A 16015-nucleotide genomic window follows, 5' to 3' on the forward strand; every position below is an offset into this window, starting at 1 on the left:
TCTAAAACTTCGAGCTCTACTTCATTTCTCCGAAGATGAACAGAAACATGAGAAGAATGGAGAAACAAATTGAGACATCCCAAAAATGTACATTGCTTCATCAATTTAGACTCCCTTTCCTCATTTGTGCAGACGCAGTTTCAGGACATAAAAGGAAGCATTGGTGAAAGGTATGCATTATTCAGAATGTTTAATTTGTCATTTGTATAAGAATTGTTCTTAGATTCCATAAAATATTAAGCTAACCAGAACACACTAATGTATCATATGGTGTAAAGTTAGGTTTGAACAATTAACTAAAAATAACAGTTGTAGCAGGCTAAATTCTGAAGTAATGATTGCTCCTGTAGTCCTTTTGTAAAATTCAGTAAATTCTCATTGTGAATTTAACAGTGTTGCTCCAAAGGGATTTATTAACTAACATTACAAGCAGAATCAATCTGAAGACAGATCAATAACTGGATTGAAGCTACCCAGTCAATAAGTGCACAGCTTTAGTTGAGTTTTAGTGTCCATTACAACATCCCTAAAAATTGTCAAAACCACAAAGCAGCCATTGTCTACTTTTAGATTTCTAAGCACAGCATTTGCCACCTCTGTTTATATAAATGAATGAACATGTGTTCAAGGCCTAGTATGATGCAAAGAAAATATTGTGCATGGGATAGAGCAGATTGGTGGAATGCAAATTTACCTGCTACAACTGGTCTGTCATATCATTTTCTAAACAAGAGACTGTGCTAAAAATGTAGTCAATGTATTCAACCCGTTTTCTTTAGATTAATGAAGTATTTAAAGCAATAATCAATACACAGGCAAAACATCAATGTTACTAAGCTTTATTTTATCCCATTTGAAGTCAAGTATAACCTGAATGGAGGAGGATACAGTCCATTGTAGTGCAGTAATTGCACATTAAAATATGTATTAACCCTTATTATGTTTTGAATATTCCTCCTTACAAAATGCTGTGTTAATTTACCATGGATTTGAAAATAGCCCATGGCTACAGGAAACTTTGAGTGCCTCAGTAATATACTTACACCAACCACAGACAGCATCCACAGTGATCAGTGACAGTAGCACAAAGTAAACTGCAGAGCTGCTGCTATTTAGTGAAATGTATTCACATTTGTTAAGAGTGGAGGCAGTGTCTTTATCACCACTGCAAAACTGATATAGTTAAAGGCACTGTGATGATTTTTGCAAGAGTGGAACGCATTCAACTTCCAAAATGTAGAGATCAAGTTCCAGGTGACGAAAGAGAAATCAGCTTCAACTGAAGATATGGTGGCACTGGAGAAAAAAAGTTTGCACATGTAGATATTAAAAAAAAATTAAAATTCATCCACTTGTTAACCATTATAATGTGCATATCTATTCTAAATAGATATTTTGTCAGCCTTTAACTCAACAGAAAGGACATGTATGGCAGGAAGAAAAAATTGACGGTAACTCTTTAATGTTTCCAATGTCCACAATCCAATTTGTTTGATTCATTTGAGTAGGGGAATTGAAATTTGATAAAAATCACTTAAGTGGCACTATAATATTACAAAATGTCAAAAATGACAGACAAAGAGGATTGACCTTGAAAGCAGAGTCACAGGTAGACAGGATAGTGGAAGTGGCATTTGGTATGCTTGTCTTTACTGGTCAATGCATTGAGTATGGGAGTTGGGAGGTCATGTTTCGGCTGTACAGAACATTGGTTAGGCCACTTTTGGAATACTGTGAGAAATTCTGGTCTCCCTGCTATGGCAGGGATGTTGTGAAACTTGAAAGGGTTTAGAAAAGATTTATAAGGCTATTGCCAGGGTTCAAGTGTTTGAGTTAAAGGAGAGGCTGAAGAGGCTAGGGCTATTTTCCCTGGAGTGTCAGAGGCTGAGGGGTGACCTGGTAGAGGTTTATAAAATCATGAGGGTCATAGATACGGTGAATAGCCAAGGGTAAGGGAGTCCAAAACAAAAGGGCATAGATTTAAGGCGAGAGGGGAAAAGATTTGAAAAGGGATATAAAGGGCAACCTTTTCATGCAGAGAAAGGTGCGTATATGGAATGAGCTGCCGGAGGAAGTGGTGGAGGCTGCTAGAATTACAACATTTAAAAAGGCATGTGGACCTTCATGGCATGAAGGAAGGGTTTAGAAGGATATGGGCCAAAATGCTGGCAAATGGGACTAAATTAATTTGCGATATCAGGCCGTCATGGACGAGCTGGTTCGGAGGGTCTGTTTCCATGCTGTACTGCTCTACGAATCAATGATATTGCTACAATTTAAAGATGTTAAAACGAACCAAAACTATTTAAATATGTATTGTTCTGACAATAGGCACAGTGACTCAGTGGTTAACACTGCTGCCTCACAGCGCCAGGGACCCGGGGGTTTGATTCCCACCTTGGGTGACTGTCTGTGTGGAGTTTGCACATTCTCCCAGTGTCTGCGTGGGTTTCCTCCTGATGCTCGGGTTTCCTCCTGGCGCTCTGGTTTCCTCCCACAATCCAAAGATGTGCAGGTCAGGTGAATTGGCCAAGATAAATTGTCCATAGTATTAGGTGCATTAGTCTCGGGTAAATAAAGGGTAGGGGGAATAGGTCTGGGTGGGTTACTCTTCAGCGGGTCAGTGTGGACTTGTTGGGCCAAATGGCCTGTTTCCACACATAGGGAATCGAATCTAATCTATATGGTAGACACAGAAGATTCATAGCACTACTTTTAGAACAGGGAAAGTGAAATACCTTTCCTCACTTATAAATTATTCTTAACCAACATCTCAAAATAAAAGACGATTCACGTTCTTACTGCAGTTTTGATGGCTGCACTTCCTGTGTTACAACAGTGACTACAGATCAAAATTGACCTCCTGGATTGTAAATATCTTTGTGACAATTGCAATTTGTTATAAACATATTGAAAGCAGTTGTATTTCCTAATGTTGAACTGCACAGAATTAATAATTAAAATTTCATAATTGCAGAAATTATGAACTTTTCAGAGGATCCTTCAAAATGTTGAACACAATATAGAAATGATCACTGCACATCATACAACCATTTGGCATTGAAACCTAGACAACAGAGAGTTTAAAGCCATTAACTAATTAAATACTTCACCAAAATAAATAATTCACAGGCACCTGTAAAACTTACATGCCCATGTTTAAGGATCATTCATCAAAAAAAAGAGTTGTTTATTCAGTGTCACCATTGAGAAGAAACAGCAAAACACAATGAATGTTACAGACCAGAGTGAAGTGGATTTGTTTGGCCTTTCACTGCATTACCATGGCCCCTCATCCAAAGCCAGAATGAATTTCAAATTGTCAAGTGACAACAGATGATGTCTAATCATTCCAACCACCTATCATATTTGGAAAAGGATTCGGAGGCAGTGGTAAAGTAGCATTAGTAATCTGGAGGCCCAGAATAATATTTTGAAGACGTACTCAAATCCCACTGATGGAACTTAAATTGAAATAATGAAAACCTGGAACTGAAAGATAGTTCCAGTAGTGGCGACTAACATTGGATATTGTAAAAAGCCAACTAGCTCACAAATGCCTTCTGAGGAAGGAAAATTACCAGTCTTCTCAGGTGAATCGACATGTGACCCAGATCAATAACTGATGTCTAAAACAACCTAAGAAACCACTCTGTTCAAATAGATCTGTGGATGGGGTAAAAAAAACCTTGCCAGATACATCAGATTCCATGAAGAAAAAATAGCTTTGAACTGGTGGAGTACACATGATTGGAAAACCTCATTTTCTGCTTACTTTTAAAACAATCAAACTCCTGGCAAAGTTCCTTCCGAACAGCCAAGGAACCAGATACCAGTCAACTATGCAGCCAAGGTAATAAGAAAGAGGAAATGCTCTGACCTATTCAAATTTACCTGGGAACCAACCTCCTAGCCATTTGGGTGCAAGAAAACTCACCACTTAATGAGAATCCTCTGCTCTACAAGAGCTTAATTTCAATTAGAACTTCCACTTGTCGAAGAAATCACAGGCCTGCTATTAGAGAGATTGAAATAATTGCAAATTATATTTTTTCCCCCACCTGTACCGAGTCTGTGTGTCTTAGTGTGCAAGTATGAAGTGAACAATATTTTTACATTTCTAGGGCAAGTGACCTTTATCTTAACTCAACAGAAATTTTGCTGCTTCTTAATTAAATTAGAATTATACATTCTGAGGGTAAGAAAATACACAACTCAGAAAATATCTTGATTGCTGCTAGTAAGGAAACATACTATTTCTGGCTCTAACAGTACACTGCATTCAAAAATATTTTACAAGCTTTGAAGCAGATTTACTCTCCAGTCAAAATAAACTGCACTCCAAAATCTGTGCTTAATAAAGTTTAATTCGTTATGGCAATTTTTAGGGGACAGCCATTGCATCTCTTATGATACGAGAGGATCTTACCTGTGTTATGAGACTACTCCTGATCTCCAACAGGGATAATTTCTTCTGTGACAAAAAATTCAACGGTCTCTTCTTCCCAATCGTCAACATTACTATCCAGCTCATCAGTGTCTACACCTGTGAGGTGATGAGCAAGAACTTTCAATAGCAATTTGCATTCATCTACATTTTATTGTAATGAAAAACAATTTTCCCCTTCAGAATCTCAACATGAAGTATTAAAGCATTCCCAAATCAAACATGCCATAGTCATTTGGTATATTTCTTCTATTTTGCTTAACCAACATAAGCAACAGCCTTATTTGCTATTGCACTAATCTTGCATTTCTATTCCATCTCAACACTAGATGATCACATTGGAAATTGTGATGGTCAACTAAATTAAAGCTGTTCATGCCATCTTGGAGTCTTAGCCAGAGCAAAGTAACCTTAATCTAATCAATACAATTTTGGTTGGGATTCTGATCAAGAGATACAAGTTCTCAGTGGCCATCGTACAATCCAGGTCTTGATGCTTTGCAGGAGACTTGCTCCAATCTGCGATTTTATTTTCATTGAAAACTCTCCTTTCGTACTATAAACCAAGCTGTCTCCTCATAACTTTGTTAGACCAATTTATTGGATTTACATTTTTCTAACTAAATAATTTTCCTTACAAAAAACACACTTTTCTTGACATTTTCACAATGAGCACCTCCTTTAATTTAGAACTATTTTACACTGAGGATAATGTAATTTTCTCAAGAGTTTTATTTTTAAAAGTATAAGTTTAATTAGTACATTAGGGCAGCGCGGTGGCTCAGTGATTAGCACTGCTGCCTCACAGTGCCAGGGACCCAGGTTCGATTCCAGCCTTGGGTGGAATTTGCATGTTCTCCGAAGTGCCTGCGTGGGTTTCCTCCGGGTGCTCCAGTTTTCTCCCACAGTCCAAAGATGTGCAGGTTAGGTGAATTGGCCAATTAAATTGCCCATTGCGTTAGGTGCATTAGTCAGAGGGAAATGGATCTGGGTGCGTTACTCTTCGGAGGGCCGGGGTGGACTTGTTGGGCCAAGGGGCCTGTTTCCACAATATAGAGATCTAATCTAATCTAATCTAATACAGTAGCCAAACAGAATACTGAGATGATCTGAACAAGATGTTTGACCAAGGTTCCAAACATTACCTAGAAACCCTAATTTCTTTACATCCACAAAAATACCAAAGGTACTCTGTAAATGGATGTAAGTTGGCTTGCTGAGCTGGAAGACTTGTTTTCAGACATTTCGTCACCATGACTAGGTAACATCATCAGTGAGTCTCTAGTGAAGCGCTGGTGGTACGTCCTGCCTCTCTATTTGTAGGTCTGGTTTCTTAAGGCAGTTTTTTTTTCAAGGGAAGGTAGATGGAGTCTAAATCGATGTGTTTATTGTTGGAGTTCTGGATAGAATGCCAGGCCTCTAGGAATTCGCGTGTGTGTCTTTATTTCACCTCTCCGAGGTGGTGTGTGTTGTCCCAGTCAAAGTGGTGTCCTTCTTTGTCTGTATGTATGGCAGCTAGTGATAGTGGGCTGTGTCTTTTGGTGGCTAGTTGGTGTTCATGTATCCTGGTGGCATATCCTCTTCAACACACAAGAATTCCTGAACACCAAAACACCAAGATAGAAGAGGATGAAATAATGGTCTCCTTTGACATAACAGCACTTTTCACATCAATAAACAACGACATGGCCAAAGAAACACTGGCGTCACTGCGAGGAAAACCAAGACTACAAACACCAGATAGCACCAACCTCATCAGCAAAGACAACATCTCCAAGGTGATGGACTTGTGTCTTATCATCCACTTCACATTCAATGACAAAACTTACAAACAAATCAATGGAACACCCATGGGATCACTAATATCAGGGCTTATCAGCGGAAACAGTAATGCAGAGACTCGAATAAGCAGCCCTATCTACCCAACCCAATCCACTAGGTGGATGACACCTTTGTCATCACAAAACTGAACAAATTAGAGGAAGCATACAACACCAACAATATCCTGACAGGCATAAAATTCTCAACAGAGAACAACAGGCTCCCATTCCGAGACATGACAGTTGAACGTACATTTAATGGAGAGCTGCAAACCAGCGTCTCCAGAAAAACAAACAGACCAAATACTTAACTTCAGAAGCAAATCACCCCAACACCTACAAACGGAGCTGCATCAATATATTATTTCAACGAGCTCCATCTCACTGCAGAACCCAAGAACTAGAAACAGAAGAAAAATACCAAACAATGTTTTCAAGAAAAGTGGTTACCCAATATACACAATCCACCAATTCCTCAGAAACAAACCCAAACCAGCAGAAACAACACAAAAACTAAAGCTACATTATCTCACATCAAAGACATAGTAGAAATGACTTTCAGACTACTCAGACCCCTTGACATCATGGTAGTCCACAAAGCTACCAACACACTAAAACAGCGACTAATGAATCTAAAGGACCCATTAGACACTACCAGAAAAACTAAAGTCATTTACAAAATACCATGCAAGAACTGTAAAAAAAAAACACACATTGGATAAACAAGCAGGAAAATTCAGCCACCTTAAGAAACCAAGACCTATAAGTAGAGAGGCGGGATATGCCACCAGAGACTCTCACTGATGATGTTATCTAGTCATGGTGACAAAACATCTGAAAACAAACCATCCAGCTCAGTGAGCTAACTTATATCCATATCATCAACCTGAGCTACAAATCTTAAAAATCTGTAAATGTGTATTTAAAAGCTATGCTTACACATAATTGGCCTCAATGTTTTAAGTTCAGAGATGTAGTTTTAGGGATTATACTTTTCTTTATTAGCCAGGCATGGGGGTTAAACAGACAACATGGCCCATATTGACAAAATAAAGCCCAGACTTTTAAGACATGCCTACAGAGCACAAACTGTGCAGAGCGACCAACAGATAGAAATGGGTCATCCTGCAACAACACTGATGGTTCACATATTTACTTGGTGCACAAGTCGAGATTTACCCTCACTTCTGGAAGGATTTTTTGAACCTTCAAAAGATTGACTTATGCCTCAATCTACAGGGGTTTATGTGCCTGTATGATTAAACTGGTAACAATTAAAATTAAATACTCGCAAATCACCTCCTCGTAGCTCCAGGCGTTTGGGTTTCTGCTCTGCATAAATCTGCATGGCCTTCTCACGATATTTATGGAATTCTTCCATCATCTTGCGTCGCTTATCTACCAATTCCTTAAAGATAATTAATCAGAACCATTATACATTTGCTTTTTAAAAACAGGAAAATGGAAATGAACCGAAGTTTCAAATTTTCAGTTACAACCATTCCATTAAGAATTTGAACTTTGCCAGAACTGCCGAGAATAACTGACTGATTAGGAGTAGCACAAGTGATAACCGATCAGATGCCTGTTATCCATCTTCAAATTGAAATTGGGAGGTACTGAATGGATTGATAAAAGCAATCTTCCACTGTTAGCCAAAGCTAATATTTACATCATTGACAGAAAGACAGATTTAACAAAGAACATTACAGCAAAGGAACAGGTCCTTCGGCCCTCCAAGCCTGTGCTGACCCATATCCTCTAAGGATCTGTATCCCTCTGCTCCCTGCCCATTCATATATCTTAGATGACGCTATCATTCCCGCCCCTACTACCTCCACTGGCAACGCATTCCAGCCATCCATCACCCACTGTGTAAAGAGCTTTTCATGTATATCTCCCTGAAACTTTTCTCCTCTCACTTTGAACTCATGACCCTAGTAATTGAGCCCTCCACTCTGGGGGGAAAAAAAAATTTCTTGCTTCCCACCCTATCTACATCTCTCATGATTTTGTAGGGGTCAATCAGGTCCCCCCTTAGCCACCTTCTTTCCAATGAAAATAATCCAAATCTACTCAACCTCTGCTCATAGCTAGCACCCGTCATACGAGGCAACATCTTTGTGAACCTCCTCTGCACTCTCTCCAAAGCATCCACATCCTTTTGGTAAGTGTGGAGACCAGAACCATACGCAGTATTCCAAACCAAAGTCTTATACAATTGTAACATGATCTGCCAACTCTTGTACTCAATACCCGGTCCGATGAAGGAAAGCATGCCGTATGCATTCTTGACTACTATTGACCTGCGTTGCCACCTTCAGGGAACAATTGACCTGTACACCCAGATCTCTCTGTACCATCAATTTTCCCCAGGACTTTTCCATTTACTGTATAGTTCACTCTGGAATTGCATCTTCCAAAATGCACCACTTCGTAATTATCCGGATTGAACTCCACCTGCCATTTCTCTGCCCAACTCTTCAATCTATCTATATTCTGTTGTATTCTGACAGTCCCTTCACTATTACTCCACCAATCTGACTGTCATCTGCAAACTTGCTAGTGAGGCAACCTACACCTTCCTCCAAATCATTTATGTACATCACAAACAACAGTGGTCCCAGCACAGATTCTCCATTTTGAGAAGCTCCCTTTCACTACTAGTCTCTGTCTCTTGTTGCCCAACCAGTTCTCTGTCCATCTAGCTAGAACACCCTGGACCCCATGCGACTTCACCTTCATCAGCCTACCATGGGAAACCTGATCAAATGCCTTACTAAAGTCCACGTATATGATACCTGTATACCTTCTCTCATCAATCAATTTTGTCACGTCTTCAAAAAGAATTCTATTAGGTTTGTAAGACATGACCTTTCCTGTACAAAACCATGCTGCTGCCTATCACTGATAAGCTCATTTTCTTCCAAATGGCTATATATCCTATTCATTAGTTTCTTCTTCAGTAGCTTCCCTACCACTGACATCAGGCTCACAGGTCTATAATTATCTGGATTATCCCTGATTTGGAGATGCCGGTGTTGGACTGGGGTGTACAAAGTTAAAAATCACACAACACCAGATTATAGTCCAACAGGTTTAATTGGAAGCACACTAGCTTTCGGAGAGTCGCTCCTTCATCAGGCGGCTACCAATTGCTTCCAATTAAGCCTGTTGGGATTATAACCTGGTGTTGTGATTTTTAACTTTGGATTATCCCTGCTAGCCTTCTCCAACAAGATGACATCATTAGCAATTCTCCAGTCCTCTTGGACCTCCCCCATTTTCAAGGATGCTGCAAAGATATCTGTTAAGGCTGCACCTTTTTCCTCTCTCGTTTCCCTCAGTAACCGGGGATAGATCCTGCACACTTGTCCACTTTAATACCTTTTAGAATACACGACACTTCCTCTCTCCTTATGCCGACTTGATCCAGAGTAATTAAAGATCTATCCCTAATCTTAACATCTGCCACATCTCTCTAAATTCTCTAACAAATAATGCAGCTGAAGGAGGAAAATTTGTGGGTGGCACGGTGGCTAGCACTGCTGCCTCACAGCACCAGAGACCCAGGTTCAATTCCCACCTCAGGTGACGGTGTGGAGTTTGCACATTCTCCCCGTCTCTGCGTGGGTTTCCTCCGGGTGCTCTGGTTTCCTCCCACAGACCAAAAATGTGCAGGTTAGGTGAATTGGGCATACTAAATTGCCCGTAGTGTTAGGTGAAGGGATAAATGTAGGGAAATGGGTCTGGGTGGGTTGCGCTTCGGCGGGTCGGTGTGGACTTGTGTACACTAAGTAATCTAATCTAAAAAAAATTAATTGAGCAAATCTTAGCATATTTAATTCCCTTTTGGTTAAGGAATTGAGCTTACATTTGATGACAACTACAGAGTTACTAGCTCCTACTGGACTTAAAGTCAAAACATTGAGATTAAGCTTGAATCAATGGTGTGACACCGACATTTGAGACGTACAAGGTCCCCAAAGAATAAAAATCCTGAAGCTGACCAAAGGAGGAGTTTTTTAAAACAAAATAGATGTCCCTGGAAAGATGCCTTATATCAAATGCATGAAGATTAGCTGCAGACATCTAATTAAAATCACAAGTTGGAAAGGAAATTACAATTGTAGAGATGTACAGCACAGAATAAGGCCCTCCAATCCAACTCGTCCATGCAGACGAGATATCCTAACCTAATCTATTCCCATTTGCCAACAAATGGCCCATATCCCTCTGAACCCTTCCTGTTCACATAACAATCTAGAAGCCTTTTAAATGCTGTAATTGTACCAGCCTTCACCATTTCCTCAGGCAGCTCATTCCATACACGCACCACTCTGCATGAAAAAGTTGGACATGGACATGGCCTTGCTGACGTTGGAGGGGCCCTATGCTCTCCCTAATTATCCTTTTGTCCTTAATATATTTATAAAATCCCTTTGGATTCTCCTTAACCCTATTTGCCAAAGCTATCTCATGTCCCCTTTTTGCCCTCCTGATTTCTCTCTTAAGCATACTCCTACTGCCTTTATACTCTAAGGATTCACGATCTCTCCTGTCTATACCTGACATATGCCTCCTCCTTTTTCTTAACCAAACCCTCAATTTCTTTAGTCATCCATTCCCTACACTTACCAACCCTCCCTTTCACCTACAGGAATATACTGTCGCTGGACTCTCGTTATCTCATTTCTGAAGGCTTCCCATTTTCCAGCCGTATCTTTACATGTGAACATCTACCCCCAGTCAGTTTTTGAGAGCCCTTGCCTAATACCATCAGAATTGGCCTAACTCTCATTTAGAACTTCAACTTTTAGATCCAATCTATTCTTTTCCATCACTATTTTAAAACTAATAGAATTATGGTCGCTGGCCCAAAGATGCTCCCCCACTGACCCCTCAGTCACTTGCCCTGCTTTGTTTCCCAAAAGTAGGTCAAGTTTGCACCTTCTCTTATCCATATACCGAATCAGAACATTTTCTTGTACCCACTTAAATTCCAACACTAATCTTTAAATCTAACATTAAGTAAACAAGAACTCTCAAGAAATTATTACATTTCACCTTTAACAGGTAACTTACTGTTTTTTTAATTGTTAGAATACAAGTTCCATTCTGGGAGTTTGATCTACTTCCTCTTAAAAGTTATGTCTCCTACCAGTATTGCATTTAACTTTGGATTTGTAATTTTTAATGATTATACAAAACTGTCTACTCACCTTGGAGGCCTTGGACTGACTTAAACGATCTTTCTGTTCAAATATTTTCGAGTATTTCTTGTAATCTTTTTTGATTTGCTGGGAAAATGAAACATAAAAACATTAACCAATTAACAAATTATTTCAATGCCACATGCATTCTTACTTGTCGAAAGTGAGGACTGTAGATGCTGGAGATCAGAGTCTAGATTAGAGTGGTGCTGGAAAAGCACAGCAGGTCAGGCAGCATCCGAGGAGCACGAAATGTTTTTACGAGGCGAAAGTGAGGACTGCTTCTCGGATGCTGCCTGACCTGCTGTGCTTTTCCAGTATTCTTACTTGTGCATGGAAAACAATATTACAAATGTTTTAAGAAAATACTTTCAAATTTTTAACTCTAAATATGTTTTATTGCAGCTGACAAAGGCAGCAAAATAAACGGATACAAACTCAATTTCTAGCCTACATCAAATTAATGAGAACACAGCCAGACTGTTTAGATGTTTTGACCAACCTGTTCCGACATGTTATGACACACCTCTGAAGCAGATGGGACTTCAACCTAGCCTCCAGACTCAGAGCTAGGGACATTAGGGCAGTACATTCACTCAATAATTGCACTGCTGCCTCACTGTCAGGGACCCAGTTCAACTGCACTATTGGGCAAATTTCCACATGGAGTTTGCACATTCTGCCGTGTCTGTGTGGTTTTTCTCAGAGTGCTCCCACAGTCCAAAGATGTGCAGGCTAGGTGGATTAACCATGGGAAATGTAAGGTTACAGGGATAGGGTAGAAAGGTGGGATGCTGTTCAAACAAACAGTCAGTGTGGATATGATAAGCCGAAAGGCCGTTTCCACAATGGAGGGATTCTATGATTACCAAGGCGCTACAAAAACACTCAAGAATGTCTTAATGTTACGGAGCAAAACTCTTCCATTTGATGTCTAACCAACAACATAACAAAACCTAGCAACACTAAAGAGGACAGAATGAAGCTCAGTTGTGAGTCCCCACTTAAGTAACCTGCCAACACTCATTCGGCTTAAGAACCCCTCTTGGAAAGAATGAGTCTCTAAAGTAGTACCAAACACTGATAAGATTGACACAAACAGCAAATGAAAAATGGTACAAAAAGTAGATTGCCTGAGAATAATTAAAATTGCAGATAGGTGACATTTTTGAAGGAAAGCGTTTACTAGAATAGAAGGTAGGACACTCTCTTGACTAAAACCACACATTTTTTGGGGAAAATAACTTAAAAGGTGACATTTTTGTAACAGATTCTTAACTGTTTATCATGACATATTCATGTTTTAGCTAGTTAGAGTTAAAATCAGGCTGAAAGAGTTGTTATAATTGTACAACTATAACACTGTGTGCATATATTTTTATTAGATTAGATTAGATTACTTACAGTGTGGAAACAGGCCCTTCCGCCTAACAAGTCCACACCGACTGGCTGACCGAAACGCAACCCACCCAGACCCATTCCCCTACATTTACCCCTTCACCTAATACTACAGGCAATTTAGCAGCCAATTCACCTAACCTGCACATTTTTGGATTGTGGGAGGAAACCGGAGCACCCGAAGGAAACCCACGCAGGCACGGGGAGAATGTGCAAACTCCACACAGAGAGTCGCCTGAGGTGGGAATTGAACCCAGGTCTCTGGCACTGTGAGGCAGCAGTGCTAACCACTGTGCCACCGTGCTGCCCACAAATCATTGTTAAATTCTATCTAAGCATTTTTTAAATTTCACAATATGTAATGGAAATAATACAACCTGGAATTTAGGGCCAAAATTACTATTTGCAAATTATAGTTTGCCTACATGACTCTTGACCAACTGGAGAAAGCTATTTTAAAAACTGAAATTAACATGTTATTTAAACACGTTATTTAAACATGTTATTTAAACACAATCAGCACAACAGGAATTACTCAAACACAGCAACACAGACGGGGTAAGACCACACATCAAGCCTGCTCCACTATTATTAATGATCAAGGCTGATTTTGGGAATCAATTTCACTTTCCTGCCCACTCTCCCATCCATTGGTTTTGGAAGCATACTGACCATTTCTCCATCCCAGACTAAAATACATTCAATGCTAGAACATCATCATGATTTTATATACCTCTATAAGGTATATAAATACATTTCTATATCCCTTAGCCTCCAACACTCCACGGAAAACAGCCCCAACCTATTTATCCTCTACCTATAGCTCAAATCCTCCAACCCTGGCAACATCCTTGTAAATCTTTTCTGAACCCAAGTTTCACAACACCTTTCCGATAGGAAGGAGACTAGGATTGTACGCAATATTCCAAAAGTGGCCGAACCAATGTGCTGTACAGCCGCAACATGACCTCCCAACTCCTATGCTCAATGCATTGACCAATAAAGGAAAGCCTTCTTCACTATCCTATCTACATGCGACACTACTTTCAAGGGACTATGAATCGGCACTCCAAGGTCTCTTTATTCAGCAACACTCCCCAGGATCTTAATATGAAGTGTTACGCCCTGCTTTGATTTGCTTTTCCAAAGTGCAGCAACTCGCATCTAACTAAATTAAATTCCATCTGTCACTCAGCCCATTGATCAAGATCCCATTGTACTTCTTCACTGTCCACTACACCTCCAATGTTGGTGTCATCTGCAAACTTACTAACTATACTTCCTATTTTCACATCCAAATCATTTATATAAAAGTGACGAAAACCAGTGGACCCAGCACCAATCCTTGTGGCACACTACTGATCACGGGCCTCCAGTCTGAAAAGCAACCCTCCACCACCACCTTCTATCAAGCCAGTCTGCAAATGCCTAATTCTCCCCGTACTCCATGAGATCTAAGCTTGCTCACCAGTCTCCCCCGAGGAACCTTGTAGAACGCCTCAATGAAGTCCATATAGATCAAGACTACTGCTCTGCCGTCATCAATTCTCTTCGTTACTTCAAAAAAACTCAACCAAGTTCACGAGACATGATATCCCACGCACAATCCTGCTGACTATCCCTAATCAGTCTCACCACCGATGTCAGGCTCACCGGTCTATAGTTCCCTGGCTTGTCCTTACAACCTTTCTTAAATAGCGGCACCATGTTAGCCAACCTCCAGCCTTCCGGCACCTCATCGGTGACGATCGATGATACAAGCTTCTCAACAAGGGACCCAGCGATCACTTCCCTAGCTTCCCAGAGTTCTAGGGTACACCTGATCAGGTCCTGAGGATTTATCCACTTTTATGCATTTCAAAACACCCAGCACCACCACCTCTGTAATATGGACATTTTTCAAGATGTCACCATTTATTTTCCCACATTTCCCCCATGTCCTTCTCCAAATAAACACAGATACAAAATACTCGTTTAGTATCTCCATCTCCTGCAGCTCCACACATTGGCTGCCTTGCTGATCTTTGAGGGGCCCTATTATGTCCCCAGTTACAAGTCACAGTGGACATGTAAATAAACATCTCGAAAAAGGTTGTATAGAAAATATCTAACCTAGTGTTGGAATAGTGTGTGCAACTCTGGTCTCCCTCCTATCGGAAGGATGTTATGAAACTTGAAAGGGTTCAGAAAAGATTTACAAGGATGTCGCCAAGTTTAGAAGATTTGAGCTATAGGGAGAGGCTGTGTACATTGCGGCTATTTTCCCTGGAATGTCAGAGGCTGAGGGATGACTTTATAGAAGTTTGTACAATCATGAAGGGCAAGGATAGTGTAAATAGACAAGGTCTTTTGCCTGGGGTGGGGAAAGAGTCCAGAACTACAGAGCATAGGTTTAAGGGGAGAGGCGAACAGTTTAAAAGGGACCCAACAGGGAAGCTTTTCAGAAAGGGTGGTCCTTGGTGGTGGGGTCCGTTTGGAGGTGGTTAAATGACGAAGGATGATCTGATGTATCTGGAGGTTGGTGGGGTGGTAGGTGAGGACTAGTGGGGTTCTGTCCTGGTGGCGATTGGAGGGGCAGGGTTCAAGGGCGGAGGAGCGGGAAGTGGAGGAGATGCGGTGGAGAGCATTGTCAACCACGTCTGAGGGGAAATTGCGGTCTTTGAAGAAGGAGGCAGTCTGGTTTGTTCGGTATTGGAACTGGTCCTCCTGGGAGCAGATGCGGCGAAGGCGAAGGAATTGGGAATATGGGATGGCGTTTTTACAGGGGGAAGAGGTGTAATCTAGGTAGCTGTGGGAGTCAGTTTATAGTATACGTCCGTGTTGAGTCGGTCATCCGAGATAGAGATGGAGGGGTCTAGGAAGGGGAGGGAGGAGTCTGAGACAGTCCAGGTAAATTTGAGGTCAGGGTGGAAGGTGTTAGTAAAGTAGATGAACTGTTCAACCTCCTCATGGGAGCAAGAGGTAGCGCCGATACAGTCATCAATGTAGCGGAGGAAAAGGTGGGGAGTGGTGCCAGTGTAGCTGCGGAAGATGGACTGTTCCACATATCCAACGAAGAGGCAGGCATAGCTAGGTCCCATGCGGGTGCCCATGGCTACTCCTTCGGTTTGGAGGAAGTGGGAGGATTGGAAGGAGAA

The 16015-nt window shown here is 40.8% G+C and overlaps 1 protein-coding gene across 1 annotated transcript in view; it reads right to left on the reverse strand.

Annotated features, from left to right (window-relative positions):
- Window positions 1–823: 823 nt before the first annotated feature.
- LOC122560418 (eukaryotic translation initiation factor 3 subunit B) overlaps window positions 824–16015 on the reverse strand; it is a 75237-nt gene continuing 60045 nt past the window's right edge. Inside the window, exons 16-19 of the mRNA XM_087998038.1 lie at window positions 11490–11567; window positions 7567–7675; window positions 4430–4546; window positions 824–1296 (exon numbers count right to left, since the gene is read on the reverse strand). Coding sequence (XP_087854164.1) covers window positions 4443–4546; window positions 7567–7675; window positions 11490–11567 — 291 coding nt within the window. The 3' untranslated portion in view covers window positions 824–1296; window positions 4430–4442. The remainder of the gene's footprint in view (window positions 1297–4429; window positions 4547–7566; window positions 7676–11489; window positions 11568–16015) is intronic.

This window comes from Chiloscyllium plagiosum, unplaced genomic scaffold (assembly GCF_037043375.1).
Source record: "Chiloscyllium plagiosum isolate Xiang-an unplaced genomic scaffold, Cpla_swu_hap1 HiC_scaffold_20, whole genome shotgun sequence".
Classification (NCBI taxonomy): domain Eukaryota; kingdom Metazoa; phylum Chordata; class Chondrichthyes; order Orectolobiformes; family Hemiscylliidae; genus Chiloscyllium; species Chiloscyllium plagiosum.